This window comes from Pseudomassariella vexata (genome assembly GCF_002105095.1).
Source record: "Pseudomassariella vexata strain CBS 129021 chromosome Unknown BCR38scaffold_1, whole genome shotgun sequence".
Taxonomy (NCBI): Eukaryota; Fungi; Ascomycota; class Sordariomycetes; order Amphisphaeriales; family Pseudomassariaceae; genus Pseudomassariella; species Pseudomassariella vexata.
In genome coordinates, this window is record NW_024467956.1 from 2,154,145 (window position 1) to 2,176,051 (window position 21,907).

At 51.4% G+C, this 21,907-nt stretch overlaps 6 protein-coding genes and 1 non-coding gene across 7 annotated transcripts; 2 read left to right on the plus strand and 5 right to left on the minus strand.

Moving 5' to 3' along the window:
• Positions 1–3,588: 3,588 nt before the first annotated feature.
• Positions 3,589–4,053, plus strand: BCR38DRAFT_404584 (uncharacterized protein; the record flags this gene model as incomplete). The annotated part of the gene is made up of 1 exon (XM_040857855.1): positions 3,589–4,053. One exon carries the CDS (start codon positions 3,589–3,591, stop codon positions 4,051–4,053), a length of 465 nt encoding a protein of 154 aa, XP_040721095.1.
• Positions 4,054–5,324: 1,271 nt separating this feature from the next.
• Positions 5,325–7,216, plus strand: BCR38DRAFT_329819 (uncharacterized protein; the record flags this gene model as incomplete). Its single annotated transcript, XM_040854907.1, has 2 exons — positions 5,325–5,689; positions 5,746–7,216. The coding sequence occupies 2 exons, from the start codon at positions 5,325–5,327 to the stop codon at positions 7,214–7,216; spliced, it is 1,836 nt and encodes a 611-aa protein (XP_040721096.1).
• A 1,623-nt stretch (positions 7,217–8,839) lies between these two features.
• Positions 8,840–8,910, minus strand: BCR38DRAFT_t34. The gene has a single exon. It is a non-coding gene; the product is annotated as a tRNA-Gly (tRNA).
• A 773-nt stretch (positions 8,911–9,683) lies between these two features.
• Positions 9,684–10,702, minus strand: BCR38DRAFT_519881 (uncharacterized protein; the record flags this gene model as incomplete). Its single annotated transcript, XM_040865151.1, has 3 exons — positions 10,120–10,702; positions 9,856–10,057; positions 9,684–9,789 (listed from the first exon to the last, which is right to left on the minus strand). Exons 1-3 carry the CDS (start codon positions 10,640–10,642, stop codon positions 9,684–9,686), a joined length of 831 nt encoding a protein of 276 aa, XP_040721097.1. The 5' UTR covers positions 10,643–10,702.
• A 1,548-nt stretch (positions 10,703–12,250) lies between these two features.
• On the minus strand, positions 12,251–13,891 carry BCR38DRAFT_329370 (uncharacterized protein; the record flags this gene model as incomplete). Its single annotated transcript, XM_040854876.1, has 3 exons — positions 12,251–13,257; positions 13,311–13,562; positions 13,612–13,891. The coding sequence occupies 3 exons, from the start codon at positions 13,889–13,891 to the stop codon at positions 12,251–12,253; spliced, it is 1,539 nt and encodes a 512-aa protein (XP_040721098.1).
• Positions 13,892–15,903: 2,012 nt separating this feature from the next.
• On the minus strand, positions 15,904–16,785 carry BCR38DRAFT_311705 (glycosyl hydrolase family 43 protein; the record flags this gene model as incomplete). Its single annotated transcript, XM_040854660.1, has 1 exon — positions 15,904–16,785. A coding segment is annotated over one exon (882 nt), but the record flags the coding sequence as incomplete, so codon positions are not given.
• A 2,598-nt stretch (positions 16,786–19,383) lies between these two features.
• Positions 19,384–21,058, minus strand: BCR38DRAFT_329619 (pseudouridine synthase; the record flags this gene model as incomplete). Its single annotated transcript, XM_040854896.1, has 4 exons — positions 19,384–19,946; positions 20,007–20,638; positions 20,703–20,859; positions 20,941–21,058. 4 exons carry the CDS (start codon positions 21,056–21,058, stop codon positions 19,384–19,386), a joined length of 1,470 nt encoding a protein of 489 aa, XP_040721100.1.
• Between the last annotated feature and the right edge of the window lie 849 nt (positions 21,059–21,907).

Consider the following 21,907-nt stretch of genomic DNA (forward strand, 5'->3'; position numbering starts at 1 on the left):
ATCCCACCACGCGGCATCTTGTCACCAATGATTACGGCAGGTAAGACCGACGTAGTCAGCCCCAAGTCCCTTATGCCGAGAGGAGATGCTCCGCACGACATGTTATGGTTGATTGACGTTTTTCAAGTACTTGCAGGGCTGACGAATTCAATATGAGATGAAGTTGATGCTGATATGCTGGCACTTCCATCGCCAGAAAAAGACCAGTCCACGTCTCTGGGTCCGGAGAAGTGGAGCTGAAGAAGAAGAAGAAAAAGGGAAGAAAAAAAACCTTTCCCCCAAAAAACAAAGTTTCGACAACGAAGACTCGCTTATCAGCCCGCCCACGGAGCTGCCGGTAAGAAGTAGGGATGGTGATATTAGAGCCGACTAAAGAAAGGGCATCGGCTTGACGAGCACTCAGCTCGATTGGGTTATGGGTGCAGAATCTTAGCAGAGATGTTAATACAGGGATAAGGGGCTTGACAGGTTCTGGCGGCATTCGAGAAGGTCCAACTTGAACCTCATCGTCGCGCTTTTCGGGACGATGGTCAGCCCGGACAACATACACTGAGCATGGTGTTTCCTCGTTTGACCAGAAATTACAGATGCCCCCAGGCCTCAAATGGATCGTCGCGCTTCAAGCAACCATGGTTTCTTTCTTCGTTGATCGTTCATGCGAGCCCGCAGGGTCGTCGCAGGGGAGTCCCCTCGCTATTGGGGCGATGCTAAGCCGTGATTCAGGCAACCTGGAAAATCCACCAGCGATTGTTCATGCATGAACGAGAACTAAAATCTGGACTGGGATACAAGCTACTCCAAGCATTGAGAAAGCGGTGGCATGGTGAGTGGTCTGGAAAATCCGCCGCGCTGCCTTTGGCGATTGGGTCCTGACAAGGTCATACGTGTTTGAATAGGGGCGGGAAAAGGGGCTTGGTTGACGAACTCATTGGCCAATCGCAGGTCAGCTCTCCCGTCGTTCCATAATACGGCGAGCGGCTGGTCAATTAGCAATCCCATTCGGGTGTATTATGTAAAGTTACAGCCGCAGCCTAAGAGCTGCCATAGGCTGTATCTGAATAATCGGCCATGCACTCCGGATGGCGATAGTGTGTAGTGTTGATTGAAGTAAGCGCCTCTACAGGCCGTGTGCTCTTATCGAAGTCGACGAAGCTAACGTCGTCAGCGCGATCGTTGCTGATACACCGCCGTAAGCTTGACCCCACACTTGCACACTCAATGAAGCAGCAGATTATTACCGTGGTGTGACTGCCACACGCACGGTGCATGATCTGCCTACTTTATTTACGGGGGTACCCAGAACCATCCTCAGGAGTTATTGTTACTTCACGTCCGGCACATGCCAGTGTCTGACGCCTGTGGTGCGCTTAGGGCCGGCCATACGACAAGCAATGGTGCTTCGAGCTGATGCTTCAAGGATCATCAGACCAGATGAGAAGGCGACTGGAAACGTAAGGTCGTAAGGCAGGTCGGGTCTGCATCCTGAGGCTAGTGGCCCAACTGTTTTGGGGCAACCGTTTTGGGGCATACGAGTAAATGGTTGGTCAAACGGCATGGCAATACTCCGTCTGAAATTGCCAAATGCAGTTAGGTGAAGGGCTGGAACTATCTTCAGACCAACCACGCATTGCGCCCCTAATGCAAGGGCTGCTTCCCAAAGGTGGAATAATGGCAAAACGCCGCCAACGGATGAGCAGGCAAGCAGATACGACTACGAGGTAGCCGCGCCGGCCTTGCTGCCGCTTCTGGTAGGGGTGCGTCGGAAGCTGCGGGTAATCGCAGACTCTTTTTCTATGAAGTCAGACTTGACAGCCACCTACAAAGTGAAAAGAGATGTATGATGACTGACTTCGATAACTCGGTTTATAACAACCGCTCAACAACTGCTAGAGCGAATCCGTTGTGCTTGGCGCCCCAAACAAAGTATGGTATTTAGGCAGGTTCGGAATGCGTTAGCAGTATTTCCTTTGGCGATGCGCGAAACGGATCGCCGTAGCGTCGAGTTTGTTGAGGCCGTAACTTGCGCAACGGTAAACGGCCTGGCGCCTGAATTCATTGCTCACGACCCCAAGACCAGCGTTACAGAATGAATGAGCTTTTGCCTCCAAGCTTTATGGGATTTAGGGGGTCTGTGGTCAGCATCACCAAATGCTGTCACGCGGTCCACTGCAGCAATCGATGCTCAATGACACTACTCATAAGCGCAATTGAATCTGCATCGGGGACGAAGATGGGGATGGTGTACGCAACAGCTGCAGGTTCACAGCACTCTCTCTCAGTCTCTCTATTTGAGTTACCACGAAACTGCAGCGCCTATCACTCCTTGCTGTTTTGGGACGTTGCACAGTGTGAGAAGCGGAGTTTCTACGAATGGAGGCCGATTGCAGGCTACTGCAGGAACCAACTGCTGCAGGTCCGTGTGGCACAGGCTAGGACGCAGGTACCACCGTCTTACGGCCAATCCCAAGACGGAATCGAAAACGAAGAACGGGGACAACGAGCAGAAACTGAACAAGGTTGAGTCGTAGGTGCAACGGATGATTGGTTCTTCGGGCCTTTGACTAGGGTCATGTCTCGTCGTCTTGATGCTGGATACTGTCGAGATGTCGCAGGGATCACTGGTCACCAGGACTTCGATTTCTGATGGCGGCCCGGTTTATCATCCCTCACGGTGGGCTCAACGATGAAGTGAAGAGCGGAGAGCGGTCGGAAACGCGGCGGCGGCGAGCACTGATGGGCGCGCAGTGCGGAAAGCTTCGTCGAGCCCAATAGCGACGACCTGTGCCCAGACGTGTTGGTGGATATTTGGTCATTGAAGCCTTCAGCGATAGTGGACGAGGGGCTCGCGTCAACCGCAACTGTAAAGAAGGCATTCAGATGCCCAGTTGGACAAGTGTGCACGCCGTCTGGCGGAAAATAATGCAGTCGAGGATGAGAACGAGTACGCAGATGACGTTGCCGTGATGCACGGAACAACGGGCAACTCTTGCGACCTTGCCTTGGCTAGGGAAAACGAACCCCTCTGGCCCCTATTCTGGGTCATTGGTCAGTGGTCACGAGTAAGGAACTTTGGAACTTTGGCAGGCAGGGAGCGCCCAACCGTGAATTCCAAACGTGGAGCCGGTAGTGTGGAAGGACCGGAGCCAGCGTCGAAGCACCCGATCCCCCTGCCGCCCTCATTGGTTCCAGAACGCGCGCCAAACACGCTAAGCCTACCAGAGACAGCCAACTTGTTGTGAAGCCACACGCACCCAGAACAAACAGCGTCAAGATACAGTACACATTCAATCATGTAGCCTTCCGTCGCAGAGAGACCCAAGATGTCGGGGTCATCTGGTTGGCATAATTGCCGCCTCTGTGAGACCAAGAAATTTGATCAATCGTTCAAGCTTCATTCGCAAGAGGGTTGAACCTGCCTTGCCTGCACTGTCAGATTGCATGGAGACTACATCGCGAACGAAGCAAACCGAGAGACAAAAGTGTGGCACCATCGACCGGACCCTCGTCAACTCGTGGTCCTGCTGTCGCTGATCAGGTCAGGTCACCCCATCGGTGGTCGCTGTTTGACACTGTACGAGGCCAGTCAGAATGCCGCATTTGTCGGTTGGTCAGGCGCAGATCGTCGAGTTCGCTACCTTGTCTCGGCAAAGTTGGCAAGCAAACCTTGACCGTTTCGCAGTGAGAAAACCACGCCCCGAGAATCCCATCTATTACTTCCCTTTCCGGTCGCCAGCATACTCTGAGAACTCTAATCAATCCCTGAACGATGTCCCAAGGATTGAGACAGAGCCCCGAGTTTGTTTCCAACCAGGGCGCAAGCAGGCGTGGCAGGGCGCGAACGAAGACAACGATTTTGACAAGCAACAGGGGTCTCTCAAATCTTTAGCCGACCCATTCAACGCTCGCTTCTCTAACTCCTCAGTGCCCTGCAGGGGATTCCCACTGTGCAGTCCGAGTTTCTCGAGATGGACAAGTGTCAGGGGAACAGGCTCCCTTAGCTTGACAGCCCCGAGGTACTCAGAGCACTTGTCACTTTTTGCTCAGTCGCCCTGAGGTCTCCAGAGCACACGGCGGCACGGGCAACTGCTGTCGCTTTTTGTGGGAGGTGTCGCCCTTTTTTGTGTCGTGTAACACGGCAGCATTGGTGTCGCGTCATGGATCCGGTCTGGCAGCACGGGTCTCACTGATCCAGTGACGCTGACAGGTCTCTTTTGTCCCACCGACGATCCAATCCTATTTGAGTCTTTTGCTTGACAGAAACCCACAGCGAGACAGGAGCCACAGTACTACTGGGTCCAACGTTCCAAACCAGGCTAACGCTCCAATCGCGTTTAATGCCTCCCTCGGTCTGAAGGAGTGGCGTGTGCCTGTGCCTGAGCCCGATGCCTGCCCGCTACGATCCATAGTACGTTGTGCCGCGCGATCTAATAAAGGAAGACTAGGTCTGATAGTGTACCGGGACTGTGTGCATGACATATAGACGGGATGTACAGGCCAGGCATGTGTACCTTGGCTTGCTTGGTGCAATTTTGGTGGAGGCTCTGTGCAGCGACAGTCATCCCATCGGGCTTGTCAGGATGGGATGGCAGACAAGACGGTGTGGGCACTGGCAAAAATGGTTCAGCGTTGTCCATCAGAGCCAAGGCCCAGTCAGCCAGTGGCCCCCAAGGAGCTAACCTAGGTGCTTGGTACTAGGAGTCTAGCACACCAGAACCTAGAACCCAGCAGAGATACCCGCTCGGGTTTTTTTAGTGTGGCCGGTCTACCCACCATCTACTCACCCTCTCTCCTCTTTTCCCCCCCTTCCCTTTTTCACATCCCATCCCCAGCTTCTCCCTCGTCGTCGGTATCGTCGTTTTAGACACTTCTTTTTCGTCCCGTTTTTCCTTTTCGTTCACAAACACTCTCTTTTTGATCTTCCAGCCAGTTTCGGATTCCGTCACTCCTTCCGGTTCCATTACGTTCCTTAGGCTTCATCATCATCGTGGTCCCTATCTAGTATCTTGCGGCCCCGACCATCCCAGACTTACTACCCTACTCATCCATACTTCTTTTGGATTTGAACGACACTCCTTGAACCACTTACCCTTCACCCTTTCCAGTTTTCTATTGCTCCACTTTGTGAGCTTTGAACGTGGTCCAAGTATAAGTATAGTCTTATACCGTCTCCACGATACTACTTCTCTGAATACGAGAGCGATTCTACGCGTCGTAGTACGATATCGGCGCCCGTTGCCCGCTCATCTGCATTGTGTGCCAACTTCACGCATCTCCCAATCTCACTATTAGCTATACCTTGCGTTCGAAGCTGCGAAGCGACGACCATGGACTGCATCAAGACCGAACAGTCGCCACGGGCGGCTGCAACTGGCCCGGAGCCCAACCAGTCGAGCTTGGATGTCATTACCACCCCGGCACCCAACTCGAATGTAGCCGTCAAGAACAGCCAGTCTCCCTCGCCGTCTTCGGCTACCTCCAACAGTCAAAGCGCCTCGAGGAGGCCACCACGAAAGAGCACCCTGACCCAGCAGCAGAAGAACCAGAAGCGCCAACGTGCCACTCAGGATCAGCTGTCAACGCTAGAATTAGAATTTAACAAGAACCCCACGCCCACAGCAAATGTTCGAGAAAGAATCGCCGAAGAGATCAACATGACGGAGAGGTCTGTTCAGATCTGGTTCCAGAACCGGTATGTGAATTGACGCGTGAGTCGAATGGTGCTTATACTAATTGCCCATGGGATAGACGCGCGAAGATTAAGTTAATGGCAAAGAAGAACATCGAAGCAGGCGAAGACATTGATTCCATCCCTGAATCCATGCGACAATACCTCGCCATGCAGGCGATGGAGTCAGGCAAGGGATTAGGAGGCACGTTCCTTGGCCGCACCGGTCTGGTTCCCTACGGTTCATCCATGATGCTCGGCGGTGACCAGAGCGGACAGGGCAAAGTCCTCATCCACCATTTGACTTGTCGTTCCCTGAGCATTGGCAAGTGGACTCGTGTTGGGCAAAATACCATGGATCTCATCATCTTCTACTCGCCCGAGAAGTGCACAATGACGTATTACATTAACAACGACCAGGCCGGTTACAAGATTGAGTACAACTTCAACTCGATCAAAAACGTCTACCTCGAAAACCCCGAGGGCGACGCCAACAAGCTGGGTGGTATTGTCATTGAGCTGAACCGACCGCCAAGCTTCTTCATGGACTCGTCTCCCAACTCCAACGGCTTCTTCCAGTGTGGTGACTTCACGGAGGACCAGCAGGCCTCCAACTGCTTCGTCCATCATCTCGGTGGCAATCCCAAGGTCCTCAGCGGCCAACTAGCCAAGTTGGTGTCCCTCGAATCGTTCATGAACCGCCATATGCCCAACCCCAACCCCTACATTGACCAGGGACACGCCTTGTCTGTGTCGGCCCCAGTCTCTCCCACTGGCCGTCCTTCGTCGCAACCCAACTTTGCGCAGTCTCATGTTGGCATGTTCCAGGAATCGCAATGGGGCGTCAACCCAGCCCATGCTAGCATGCGCGGTCAGGGTCACAAGAGGCAGCGCAGCAGATCCGTTCCCATGCCTGTCGATTTCTCCATGTTCCAGAACCCGATGCCCTCGTTCTACATCCAACATCCTGGCGAGACGCAGGGACATCCTCACAGCCCTGCCATTTTCTCGCCAGTTCCCCAGCAACCTCATCAGCTCAGCCCTGTGGGACCCAATCTTCGTATTGATACACAGGCTGGCTTCGGGATGGATTTCCGACAATACCCCCTCTCTGCTGCCACCACTGCTCCGTCCGAGTACTCGAGCCCCAATTACTTTTCCCAAGGACCCGAGAGCACACCGCTTCCCGCTTCCAGTTACAACACCCCATATAGTAGCACATTCCTCTCACCCATGCCCGCGAACATGGGACCGCAATCGGTTTCGCCTCTGCCCTTTGGCCACGGTGACCCTGCCATTGTTGAGCAGTCTCCGCCTATGGGCATGATGCGCAGTGCTTCCGCTGACATTTACCCCATGGGTGAATCTGCTATGTCAGAGGATGGCCACAGCTTGAACGAGATGTACTCGAAGCACACCATCAATATCCCAATGCACCCTCACTCTCCCGCTTACGTGGATTCCAACCAAGGAGACATGGACATGAACCAGCTGGTGCAGTTCGACAGCATGGACCACGCCAGCATGTCGCCCGAGCACATTCAGCAATGATGTTAGCCGGATGGCTTATCTTATCACTTTCACAATTCTCAGCGCGAGGCGCTATTGGAGTGCGTCCGTGCGGTTTGGAGAACGAACGGCGTATATACATCTTGGGACTTGGTTTGCTGCGATACCATTAGTTGTTCACATCGATCGGCGTTGCGGGACTTTATACCTCTTGTCTTTGGCTCACACTCCTCCAACTCTCTCGAGATTCTCATCTTGATCAACTCCCACACAACACCTTCGCCCCCTCCGCCCCTCTCCCGGACAGGCGAGACCTGATTTCGGTTCTTGTCCACCCCAAACCCACCAATGTATCAGCCACGAAACTGCATGACGATACCTTATTTTGGCATTCGATCATGCGTGTCTGGCACAGCGGATCGTACCTTTGATTTTTACGTTGCGCAACTTTGTTGGAGGGGGCCAATCCGCTCGGCTTCCTCCAGTGTCACATTTCAATTTGCACCTGCTGCTGCGTGCGATAATACCTCGAATCTTTTCCGCTATTCTCTTGCCGGGTCTGTCCATATATGTTGTCTCGGCTTAACCTTTGTATTTTTCTCAGATTCATCAAACAAACGCGATGTATTTTCTGGCTGCAGGGCGAAGGAAAATAGGTGAATTTCGGTGGAAGCCCAGGAGGCTTGGGGTTTCTGGTGAATAATTTTTAGTGATCCTCGCTCGGGGGCCGAGGGGTTGGTTCGATCAGAGCTTGCTCCTTGCAGAACGTGCCTGTTGAAACACAGGCTGTTTCTAGGAGGACGACAAGATTGATACCAGGACAGGGGCGGGAAGATTAGAGAAGAGGGTCGCACAATCAAAGTTGGCGGGGTTTGGGGGTGTGACGGATGATCTGCGGTCCCGGACTCGGTGAAAGCCCATCGTGGAGTCGCGCTCCAGTCTCACCTGTTCGAGCGGGAGTGAACACCCAGCCCGATCTCCCCGCCACCATATGTTGATTGAAAGGATGCTTGTGTAGCTGTGTTTTCCTTGTCACGACTTCACGGTGAGGGTCATAATCCTGGAATATAAAATCAAAATTTCGAACATTTCTCATCCCATCTATCCATGTCTTCCTCGTCCCGTATTTGTGAAGAGTAAAGCATCCAAGTCTGCGGTACATTGCTTGATGCAGATCTCCATTGAGCGGTGCGATATGGAAATGTGAAGAGTGGCCAGTTGGATATACACGATAGCAGGACCTTATAGACCTAATGCCGTTTCACGATAACCTTAAACAAACTACCTGCTCCCGCCAGTGGACAACTCAGATTATGTCAGTCGACCATGAGCTGCGAAGGACAAGCACTTCTAACGAGGCAATGCGCTCTCTGTGTGATTCAGGGGCACTTTGCACTTTGCACTTTTCTTGAACGTAATCTCTAAGACGTTGGAGGGGTCTAAAGATCAAATGGAGACTGCATGCTGATGACGTCCAGTCGACTTTACGGCGTTCGGTTACCTGATGTTCAGCAGCTACCGCAGTAACACTGGCTAATACACTTCAGTATCTCACAATGCCAAATGGATTACATGAATTATGCACTTAGATCTGACATGAGGCACAACATCCTCATGTCACAAAGGCCCGATCAAAACTTTTGTGGAGGCAAAATAAATGATACTTGCGGTAGCCGCGAATCGAACGCGGGGCCCATCGATGGCAACGATGGATTTTACCACTAAACCACTACCGCTTGAACTGCAGTTGGACTGTCTGATGAAAGTACGGTTGTTAAATACGGATTATTTCTACAACCTAAAGGTCGTGCGCGCCATGGGGTAAGGTACTGACTTATCCGGTGGGCGACGAAGGGTAAGTGGGCCGATGGGAAGGACTTCACGATCCGATCATTAATAGGGAGCATCCTAGGCGATAGAGGAAGCAAGGCCCGTTCCATATGTAAGCATGAGCAAAAGGGCCCACTAGAGATCTAACATAAAGCATCGTAGGGTTGTTTATGCTATCACCGCAATGCAATTTGAACAGTGACTGGGTTGTCAGGTTGATCAGACAGAGAGGAAAAGACGGACTGCGGAGGCCGTATTTCACAGGTGTGGCGTTTCACCTCATGGAGGTTCCGTGGAGACCAGAGATAGGAGTGATTGACCAGACTCTGGTTGAGCTAAAGCGCGCCGACTCGATGAGTCAAGTTAGCATTTCCAATACGTTACATCGGGTGTGCCCTCAATATGATATGTTCCATTGTGCTTCTGTAGCTTACATAACATGATATATAATGTTTACGGGGAATAATAATTCAATTGGTGTTGAGCAAATCAGTATGAAATATATTAGTTATTCAACGTGAGCAGTTTCCTTGACGGTGGTCTAAGCCAGCATCAATTACTTTCTACGTGACCAGTGATGTTTTTTACTTCCACAAGTGCCCCGGGAAACTTGCCACACAAAAGTACCATTTGTGATCAACCCCGGATGTACAACCTCTAACCAGATAGGCTACTTGTCTTATCCGCACATACACCCATAGACTGGATTTGGCCCTGCATTTCCTAGATACGAAATCTTGCTAATGTCTCTCCATCCAAAGAAGGCATCCCTGTCTTTCTCAGGACTAAATACAATTTAGTTAGCAGCTGGAAGCCCGAGCGAATCGACTTGGCTCAGAGGGACAACTCACGATACGAGGGTCATAATTCCAGCGTCATGAATTTCGTCGAAGCCCCATGAGACGGTGTAGTCGTTGTTCTCGCATTTCTGAGCAGACCAGGCCCAGGTCTTGGCGTCCATGCCCGTCGGTGGTTGCAAGTTGAGTCGGCAAGTAATTCCATCTTCGACAAGATAAAATTCCATTTTGATGGAGTTGTCCGACGGGTCAACAACTGTTGGCAGTAATTATGCGGTCAGCGTGTGCGTGGTACCCTCAAGGGATGGCCATCATTACATCTGAAGAGGTTCTCGATGGTCCAAGTACCCAGTACTTCAGCCCGCTGAGCAAGTCCCAGACTCGTGGTCTTCTTGGACTCGATCAAGGTAGCAGGCTGTTTTTGTTTATTGATCTCCTTTTTGGGAGACTCGTCAAGCTCGGCATCATCGTAGCCGTAATAAGCCAAGGCATTCTCAAAGGTATTTACCAACACTAAGACGATGAATCCTCCGTCGTCGTGTCCGGCATTGACTTGGAACGCGCTGTCGCCAGAACACTCGATGTTGGCGAAAGGGGCGACGCGGCAGTCCTTTCCTGCCTGGGCCGTGACGGTGAAGGTGCAGACTACGTCATTCTTGACTGAAGACTGGCTGACATGAAAGTCCCAGTTGCAGTTCGTGAGGTCTTCCGAGTGAGTGCGCACAACTTTGGAGACGACCCAGTGGTCGACGATGGTAGGAGCTTCTGTTGTTTGGGTTGATGGCGCCGCAGCAGCAAGGCCGCCGAGAAGCAGACCGGCGATGAGTGAAATGGCTTGCATGGTGGATCTCGATGTTGAGTTGTCTCAAGAAGGACCTGGTCAGATAGTTCTCGAGATGGCGATGAGAGGTAGTGACACTAGAAAAAGTCACTCGACCAACGCGACCTTATATCAACGTTCCGAGGTGTTGCTTCTCCACCAGAGATTGTCGATTGCTCAACTTGAAGCCTTGCCACGATTATATCATTACCGACAAATTAGTGGCAAACGACGCAAAAGATTGTAAATGCACATAGCCGTGGAACATTACGGAAGGAACAACAAACAGAGCATCGCTCCCTTTCATGGTGGGGCCCAACCTTCGTGATGCAGTTTGCCTCAAACTAGCCTCCTCGCCTGTGCTACACGCAACTGATTCAAGTAGAGCGTGAAAGGATCGAGAAGCCATTTCCTTCAAAACAAAACAGCGCTATCCCAACTAGCCCTGCAACACCTCATTAGCAAAACACGAATTGAAGGCACACATGGGTAAGGACAGCCTACCTCAAGTGAGCTCAAGTGAGATTTTACCTCCTCCATTCTGGACTCCCCACTTCAACGAGTAGACGGGTCCGAACTGCGATGTCGCTTGAGACCCAGATCCAGCACAGCTGATATCTGCTATTGTCCGAGACACCGTAAGACCACGAGGCGACATGATTGATCCTATTTCGAGCCTGCTAGGAACTCCTTGACATGTCATAATCCTAGTCTAGAAGATATCTTTTCGAGACGAGCCGAAACTGTGTTGGCGGGCTATTCCTCCAGTGTCTCGGGCCAAAAACAGACTTGTGACCTGACAGCTTCTGTGGGACCGCCTGATCGAGTAAAAATGTCGTTTCATCTAGACAAGATGTTACTGCCTTTATCGGATGAATTAGCTGAAGTAGCTACCGATTTCACTGTGGTAGCAACGATATGGGACAAGGAGAGAAGAAAGTTTGTTTCAGGGAAACCACATTCCGGCGAAAGCCAAACACGACGAAATGAGGTATAAGAAAACCTCGTTCACTCGAGTAACACCATGTCTTCAAGAAAACACGATGTGGTCGGTGCCTAGCCTGTCGGCTTGGGGCTACAGCCGTGTGACCGCTTCGTCGAATACCACAACACAAAATATCATCTGGTTTCAAGATGTGGGAACTTAACTCGATGGTGTATGACAGTCTTTTCTCAAGTTTAACTTAGGGCTGCTAGTAGAATAAAAGCCCACGTAGACATAGCCTCCATCACGGAAACAACATTTGGAAACAACATAAAGGATGCTGTGATGAGCCACGTTGATATATCTTAGAAGTCAAGAAAGCACCACATCTCGGTCTCACCTGGGTGTACCACGGGTTTTAGCAAATTGAAACGACTAACTTATCCAGCAGGCTTCTTGTCAATACAGGGTATCCTAATCCAATATGAAATACAACAGCTCTGCTAAGCGGTAGTATGTACAGACCCAGACAAGCCAAGACAGCAGTCCCTGAATGCAAACCAGACAGACACCTGGAGACCTCGACGCCCTGGCCACCCAAAGCAAACCAAAAACTCCCGAAGAAAAAAATACGTTCCATGGTTTTACCGTGGGCTCATCTTTCCCCGAGAGTAATAATCAATGTGCATGTGCCTCAGCCTACATCATGATTTAGGTGGTGGTGGAGCAGGAAAACTAGTGCTAATCTTCTTAGACTCAACAGGACTCCCCGTATTGCTGACGCTCTTCTCCTTGCCACCCAAGCCGAGCATAGTAGACACTACGCTAGAGCTCGGCCGGTTTGAGACACGGTGCGGGAGCGGCTTGTCCCACGTCGGCGCTCTCTGATCCCATGTTCGACTGAGTAGGGGGCTAGCCGTTGACCCCGAGGTGGGACTGGTGTACGTTGCATCAGCACCGGCACTGTCACCACGCCCAATTCGTGGTGCGATAACACCGTACTCTGCGGGACTATACGGTTTCATCGGCAATAGTTGCGCCGTGCTCTTGGTGCTGGTCGTGCTTGCTGGAGTGACCATGTCGTCCGTGGGCGAGTAGCCTCTGGCGCCTCCCTTGGGTGAATACACATGACCGGGAATTTGCGGTATTGAGGTCGCAATGTTGTGCAATGGTAGGCCGTTGGAATCGCCGCCGCGGTACGTGCGCTTGGATCGAAAGCCTGGCTTTCCCGACCACATGAAATGCCGCGAGACTGGCGACTCCGGTGACACGGGGTTGGAACCCGGTGCTGCACTGGAGACAACATAGGGCTTCTCTTCTGGGATGGATGACTCAGAGACATTTGGGAAGAATTGCGGAGATCGAGGCGACAGATGCGTCTGGCAGCGGAAGGAAAGGGAGGACGCAGGTCGGTGATTGCTGCGCTTTGAGCCACTGAGGTTAGGTGTGCCCTCGAGACGCAAACGTCGGTTGCGCCGCTTCCGGTGGCGGATGAACAAGACAGCACCAACGCTGACAACCAGAGCTATAATGCCGACGACTAATCCAGCTATTGTCGAGGTTGATAGTACTGGCTGATTGCTGGAAGCTGCTGCTGAGGTTGTGGGATCCGCCGCGGCAATCGTGGTCGTGGAGAAGATAGTGTCGTTCAGTCCTACAACTGTGCCGACCATAGGTTGTTGCTGACACCCTGTGTCGAGAGCAATTATGACTGCCATTCATGTTAGTCATGGGCCGGGCTTTGTTTCAATGAGGTCTACGAACAGTTGGCCAAGTAATCTTGGCCATCCAATGCGGCCACACAGGCCACGCATTTCGAGACCGACGGGCCTTTCATAGCACCACCGTCTGCGGCACAGTAACCGTACGGGGCCAGTCCATTGGCATCGAGATTATCACTGGTCAAGGCCGTCTCAAGGCCTCCACACGCAGTTGATGTCGAACACGGTGTTGACGCCACTCCGCTGGCGTTGGGATAGCCAAAGACGCAGTAGTCAAATGTGTATCTGAGATTGTCTTGACAGATGGTTAGAGATATCTCATTGACAGAATTGGACCAACTTACACAGAAACCAGGACTGGTCGTTCTCACTGCCCTGAGCGAAGGTGCTGTCTTGAAGACAGCTCATGCACCTCTGAAACTTTTGCCCCGCTGGCGATGTCTTGTACTCGTCATCATAACAAGTAATATCCTTATTCTCCGTGTTGGATGACTTGGGGTCCGAGAAGTCGAGGTCATTTGAGTCCAGACAGAAGGAAGCACAAGGAGAGTTTGGTGTGACCTGCAATGCCACGATATGTTGTCTAAACAAGGCAAATAAGAGTATGAGTGACAGAGCTGCCATCTTGCCGGGAGAACTGAAATTGATAGAGAGTCAATGGTCCTCAGTGGGTCGGATAAGGCCAAAATATAGTATTAAGGGAGCGAACTGAAGAGAAAATGGAATGACTACGACGCGAGGGAACTCATGAACTGTCAACTGCCAGCCTGCTGGGAAGTCTATGCCTCGAGAAAGGAAATAACTATTGAAAAGAAATACCGCCAAAGATAGAACAACGGTCGGAGGGATGCGAAGTTCGACTTTTGGGACTTACCGGTATATACAGTCGGTCGAGCGTTGAGGGTAGCTGCACCTTGTGCAGGCATGTCCATGAGACGAGTCCTGCCTTGCACTGCGTGTACGTAGCACGCTTATGCTCCCACATTCTTCATCACATAGAGTAGAGCGTAGCTCGATGGGATGGTAGCATACATAAGCATAACAATATCCTGCCGCCCAGTCTATCGAAGAAATTTCCGATAAATCGGATATCTGGCGTAAAAAGGGCAATCTACGACTTCCCTAACAGGAAGAGAAGCCAGGTTGGATTTCTTGGGAAGGGAAAAGTGGTCGTGGACTGCGACCTGGTTGGTCAACAAGATAGAGGCTTGGGCAGCTTTCAGTCATCTTCAAGCGCCTGTGAATGAACCCCGCAGGTCTTAAAATGGGTCGGCAGTTGGGTCACAGGCGGCTGGCTGGGCGGGGATCTGAGAGTCCAGAACAATAAGCAGTCGCTGAGCCCCGTGACATAGTGTCGAGAGAAGCGTGTATTGTGCATCCAACCAGGCCACCTACCCTGGTTGTTCGACATGCAGCACTCGACCAATAGACGAAAATCCTCCGCCTGGGAGCTGCAGCAGACCATCGCTGGTACGAGATACTGGAGATATAGCCGCGGTGCTGTACAGCCGGATAGTACTCTAGAGTAACCCCTTACATTCCTTTGTTGATCATTCTCTCGACTCTGCTGTGGTATTAGAGGGAGGAGCTGGGTGAGGATCTCGGAGCACTTCCCAAAGCTTCGCGAAAACACGGGCCCAAGGGGATCATCAGCCACAGAATTCAAAGATTGTACGACGAACCTGGTCAGCCCTGTCGAATCTTTCGCCTCTGGGAAACACAAGAAATCCCAATCTTGACCTCGACAGGGGTGTGGGTTTCCTCAGGCATGACGATGTGATGGTGATAGCAGGGTGCAGGGTGCAGGCAGATGTCGGCGCTTATTTTTAGACCACTCAGTGTCGAGAAGCTTGGACAACCGCTCATTTTGGCTTAGTGCTGTGTCTCCAGCGATCTGACCACCAAGTTGGAATTGCGAAGACGCCGAATCACCTGTGAATGGCAACCACCTTGTAGGTTTCATCCATGATCGGAAGCGTAGCATTCGAGGCCAAGCAAACATTCGACTCGTACGTCGGGAACGATCATTCCCCTCTCAGACGCAGACACGGACGCAGGTGCATCTCTGGTTTCAACCCATACGCCGGCGAGACGCAAAGGATCTTTTGCATTGAAGCGAAGCCTCATGAGGATTCAACTTGAATGAGCTTGTTCTTCGAGCCCAAAACGCAGACAAGCTGAAGGAAAGGGAGGAAGGCATGAATAACATGGCACGACGATGCATTTGGCATTTAATTCATTCGAGGGCCTTGTCCAAGTTGCGACCCTTCTCTTTGAAGCATTTATTAGAAATATGGTCTATGCACAGATCGGCCTGGGTGCGATTTCCTTCCCGATATACCCGATGTCTAGCGAGAGTGAGTCCCAAACGAATGGGCGACCGAAACGCTAGTTCCGAATACCATCCTTCCCATCCAGTTTATTGGCAGAAGCCATACATCCATCCCCCAAAAGCGCCGGCCAATGCTTGTCGTCTTCTTAATGTTTATGTGCAGCCGTAAGCGCGAGAATTCCATGTCCATTATTCACTGGTTATGTCATCACAAGGGCGAGTTGCACTCGGGGTTACATTCCATCGTCCGGCTCAAGGCGCTTCTCGTGCGGGCCGTCATGAGCTAGCTGCCGATACCATCCACGCCATCGAGCACAACGTCATCGCCCATGATATCGATCTTGCTCTCGAATAAACACCGCCCCGCAGAACAATCAGCATGAAATACAATCATGTCGCCGTCGGCCGTCGGCGTCGCGCCACCGGGCGCAGTCAACCCGAAGGAATCGTCGGACCTCACCAGAGGGGTTGAGCTCCGGGTATACGGGCCCTTGATGTTATGCGCCGTGGCGTAGTTGATGTTGTACGTCGGCTCGGTGAAGCACCCACTGCTGAAGAATAGCGTGTACACCCCATTGTCATGGCGCAGCAGCGCCGGAGCCTCAACCAGGGGACCGTCGGCATCGGTACGATCCAGCAACTGAATCGGGTCACCAACCTTGGTGATACCGTCTTCGTCGACTTCCTGCAGCAGGAGCGGCGTGGGAAGGAACGGTGAAACGTCGTTATTGCAAGACCCGCCGTGTCCGATGCTGTTCCCGTCCACCTTGTACACGACGTACTGCGTGCCGTCATGGTCTCGGAAACCAGACGGATCAATCTGACCTCCTATGCTGAGGTCGCAGGCGAAGGGTTCGGATGACGGTTTGTAAGGACCCAAGATGCCCTCCGAGGTCGCTGTGCCCACGCAGTGGAATGCCGGGTTGGATGCCACTTCACCTGAATAATACATGACGTACGTATCGTCTTCCATCTGACGAACGTCAGGCGCCCAAGTGTTGGAGCCAGTGGTCCAGTTGCCCGGATCGGGGAGGGCATCGGTGTCGAGATACGACCACGGCCCTTCCGCATACAGCGCGGTGGCGACTTGTACTTGCTTGCCATTGCTCGTGGTCCCAAAGGCATACCAGCTTCCATCTTTGGCTTTGAGGATGGAAGGATCAGGAAAGTCTCTTGAGATGGTGGGGGCATTGGTTGCTCGTTCCCAGAAGTGGTTGCCCTTCGTCGGTGCCGCGAGACATGCCTGCGCCCAGAGCAGTCCAGTGGCCGCGAGCACAGAGAGTAACAGCTTCATGATGGGCGATGTCCGAGTCGAGTTGACTTGCCCGGACTTGCAGCTTGTACAAGAACTCCAATCGAGTTGAGTTGAGTTGACTAGCTTGAAGCTTCCTCAAAGTTGGCAAGACAACAAACCAACTTTCCGGGACCGATTAAATAAACAGCTATTACTGAATTGTAACAACTAGGTTCGTCTCATGCTGAGAGACAGCTGATTTCTAGTATTCGAAGACAGCTGGAAAGGAAGCACTATAACGATGGGACGAAGGATGGGGAGTGATAAAGTCTGACAGATCGGTTAAAGGCAGCACAACTTGACGTGTGTGGCTTCAATACAGTAACACAGACACTGCCGTGATGACCTGCATATATTATAGAAAGAAGAAACAAGGAGAATGATCGTCTGCCTCTCAGCCGTATTGCCCAGGGCACGGGGAGAAAACTCATTATATGGATTGCTTTTCTGGCGCTCATGGAATTGAAACTTTCTGTTTGCCCATTCAGAGCATAGATGCATAGAAAATGTATAATTGGAGTGTTCGTCTACGGAATCCGGCAACGGATAGAAGAACCCTGTAGATATGGCTGTCACTTACTGAGTTGGGGCCCCCTGAGCATGAATCAAGCAGGAATCAGATCCTGCTCAGATTAAAACATGGCTCAAATTGCTCCCGTTTGTCGTGGGGTTGTTCAGCAGTTTGGACCGACCTGTCAATGGAGCCGCATTACCTCGTCTGCCCCCGTCAGACTTGATCTGTGTTTCGACAATACCCGCAGGTCAGTAGCCTTCAATGCATCGAGGTGCTGCGGGTCAGCCTACCTAGAGTGTCAACATCAACTCTCATATCGCTGCTTGTAAAGCTTACTCGTGAATCGAAATTCGTTTGACAAGCGCTAGAAAAAAAAGAAAGGGTCTTGGTCGTCCTGGAGGCAACTTGTCATCCAGCAGTTCCCGCTCTCGCGCGTACGCGTCTATTGATAGAGTTCCGCACGTGTGAACCAACCTGCAACTCGCAAGATATCAGTCCCGGTCGGCCCCAGTTGGGTCGTCTCGCCTCTGATCGGCATGTTTTACAACGATCCTATCCACCCAACGACATATGCAAAACACGTTGATAGGCAGGACACACTAGACATGCATTCTTTGGAGAGTCAAGAAAACATAGAGCTATCCAGCCAATCGACCTCCAAGTTTGCTAGCTGGAGCTTAGGGAACTGAAATGGTTCTGGAATTAGAAGATCCATCCTTGTGTTCTTGTCGCAGGGGTCTCTTAACAGGGCTGAGATAATATTCCATATGAGTTCATGCTTTTGGACTCAAATCCTAGGCGTTGAGGTGGGACAAATATTATTGTGGCATTGCATGGAATACGGCCTCCTGCAGTGATCGACGGAATAGTCTCAATTCATCCTACAAGAATACAGGACACAGCAAGGGCTTGCGGAGAATTATTTCTCGTCCATCTCGTGCTGCACCCAGTCTTCTAGATTCAAACATTTTTATACATTATGTGCCGAGCCCAGGAGGTAGGTGCAAGCAAGTGCATGACAAAGTTGCAATACTAGCGGGCGAGCCATTGGGTTTTCTTTGTGTTAGCATTCAACATCCGGCGGACGCCACGAACTACTGGCGCCGGTAATTATATGGACGGTATCCCGTATGGGACTTGCGATCAGCTGCCGCTGCTGCATCCCAGAGACCCAGGCTCGACTTGTCCACATTTTGCTCATGAAGCCTGAATGACAGGACGATGCTTGGTCTAGATCGTAGCTCTCCCAATGAGACTTCTCCATGATGCTATGGTCGTGGAGATGTTTTACTTCTCTGATTCCAACGTCGCATGGATACCAGTCAGGGTCAAGCTCACGACATCTACGTCATGAGTTGCATATTTCCAACTTCGGGGCAGCTCTGCTGATGTAATAGTCTCGTAGATGGGATGCTCAAATGGCTCCTGATCAGGACTCACCTGCTCAGCATCTACATTAAAATATTTCTTTATTCCTACGTGACTCGACAGCTTGGGACGATAGGAACCATGAAAAATCAGGCACAAACTTGGAAATTAGGATTCGAATAAAGCCATTGACTTGCTGTAGATGAATCTTCTTATCTACCTATGATCAATTGCCTTCCATGAATGAGAACCGCAACGCCTTTTCCATTATCCTTTGGTACTGAAGCACTGTATGATACAGTAGAACCGCCACATGGGAAAGAACCATAATGCAATTATGCAGATCAAGGTTGAGATTCCAGTATTGGCGTTGCGTAGAGCTGCACAGTTTATGCGCAAACCTTAGCATATCGATGAAGATTCGGCCAGGCTTCCAACCGAGTTCGGGAAAATGGGTCGCGACAACCACAAGGTATCCCATTGCTGCTGAAGCTCTAGTCAAGTAGCCACGTCAATGAGTGGTGGATTGCCAATGTGGTCTCCTCGAGTCAGGGTCACACATTCAAGCTAGTGTGATGAGTGCCAGATGACTTCACTCATGAGAGAATTTATTCAGAGTCGTCGGACTCCTTGGCGGACGCCATCGAAGCCCGTTTTGACTTCTTTGCCGCCTTCTTCTCTGCCTTTAACCGCTTGCGCTCTGCCTTCTCCTCGGCTGTTTCACCATCGTTCTTCTTGCGCTTTTTTCTGTCGTCGTCTGCCGGCGTTGCTGCAGCAGGAGCCTCAGCAGGAGTAGCGGTCTTCACGGGGGTTGTAGCAGGTGCTTCCGACATGGTGACATCTGCGGTAGGTGCGGAGGTAGCAGGCTGCTCGAGCGGGGCATTGAAGTCCTTGTACTCGGACTTCCATGCAGCTGGTGTTGCCTCGTTAGCTCGGCCATATTTGTCCAGCTTTCCGGATGCCTTCATCTTCTTCTTCTCAGTAGCCGTAGGGCCCAGTCCCCATCTTCGCGGGTACAGGTCGCGCTCCATGATGCAACGCTTGACCTTGGCTACGACACCATGGTCGCATGTGCTCATCTCTACCGTTGACATCTGGGCAATGCCAAGAGCGATGGCCTCACCCTTCGTAGTGATGAGAACAACCTCCTCATGTACATCGATATCCGCCTCTGTTGTTCAAGTCAGTGATAGGCCCCGGGGGTGTGAGTGACGGTATGGGCAATACTGACCATATCTGAGAAGACCGGGAATCATGAGCTTAGCACCGTAGCAGATAGCATTAACAGTGCTATCCTTAACAACAATTCTCTTGTAACCAACCAAGAGTGTCTCCAGGGGCTGGATGATCTTGCGAAGGTAGGCTTCGTTTCTCTGATTGTCCATCAACCACTGGGCATCGAGAACATCGTGGAGGGTAACCAGATCCTTGGTCTCGTCCATGGCACCACTTCGCACACGTCGAAGCTCTTGCATGTGGCCTCCAACCCCTAGCAGCAATCCCAAGTGTACGCACAAGGTTCGGATGTAAGTCCCTGCCTCGCAGCTGACCCAGAAAACACCGAGATGCCTGTCATTGTCGAACTCGATCAATTTGCTTTCGTGGATAGTTCGGATACGCAATTGGCGCTTGACTGCAGAAATCAAGGGGGGACGTTGGAAGAGAGCACCGGTCAAGGTTTCGAGAGCACGCGCAAATTGGGCCTGTCCACCGGGAAGTTTGTCGTGGAGTCGAATAACAGCGACATATTCCTTTCCAGCACCTTGTTGGGACTTGACGAGTCGGGTAGCACGATCGATACAAACAATCAGACAGCCTGTGACTTTGGGGTCGAGGGTTCCGCTGTGTCCCGTCTTCTCAACGCTAAACCGGCCGTCAGTAGTTGATTACTTCTATGATCTTTTTGGCAGACCGGATGGGCGCATACCGGAGGATTCGCTTCACCCACGCGACAACCTCGTGGGAGGACGGGTTCGAGGGCTTGTCAAGGTTAATTACACCAGAGCTGATGTACTGCTTCAATTCTCTGTTGAGTGGCGAGCAGCCATGGTTGATCGGAGTGAAGTGACCAGTTCGGACAAGAACTACGGTAAAGTCAGCCTTCTAGTAATTCACCTGGATGAAATATTGGACTACAATTGGTCCTCGAGATGTTCGTCACGTACGCTTGTCATAATTCTTCAGCAGCAGGGGCGTCTGGCTCCAGTCAATAGCAGGAGTCGTGCTCTCGGGCTTGATGACAAACGTCTCCTTAGCTGCCGACTGTTTAGCATTCTGCGCCATTTTTTCTGCCGCTATAATAATGAGGAAGAAATGTTTGGCGACGATGGATACAGACGCAAAGGTTGGCGAACTTCTCTGCAAAAAAAGCTTCCAAAAAAAATTCGAGCAGCTTGTGGGGAAGGTGCGATTCAATTGGAGTCAAGCCACAGAAGCCTAACGTACCCCACAAGCAAGTTGGCCACTTTTTCTTGGCACCGTACGAACAACCTTTTAATTAACATCTTTACACATACCAAGATGGGATCGAATTGGAAAGAAAGCGACATGATTCTAGCGTGTCAGGCGCTTCAATCGAAACCCGAATTAAGCATCCGACGCGCTGCCCAACTCTGCAATGTCCCTCGTACATATCTAGCTAACCGAAAATGCGGACTACTATCTCGACGCGATACTCGACAATCTAGTCATAAGCTTACGGAATCAGAAGAGTTAGCGGTCGTACAATACATACTTGACCTAGATTCGCGATCATTTCCTCCCCGGCTCCATGGTGTTGAAGCTCTGGCTAACCGACTGCTCCGTGACCGTGGCGCTGGACGCGTCGGCGTCAACTGGGCCTCGAACTTCGTACGACGACAACCAGACCTTCGGACGCGTTTTAATCAAAGAATCGACTACCAACGAGCCTATTGCGAAGATCCTGACGCGTATCGCGCGTGGTTTACGCTCGTACGAAATACAATTGCGAAATATGGTATCCAAGAGGCGGATATCTATAACTTTGACGAGACAGGGTTCGCGATGGGCTTAATCATCCGAGATGGTAGTTACAAGTGCCGAACGACGCGGAAGGCCTCGTACAGTCCAACAAGGCAATCGAGAATGGGCTACAGTAATCCAGGGTATTAA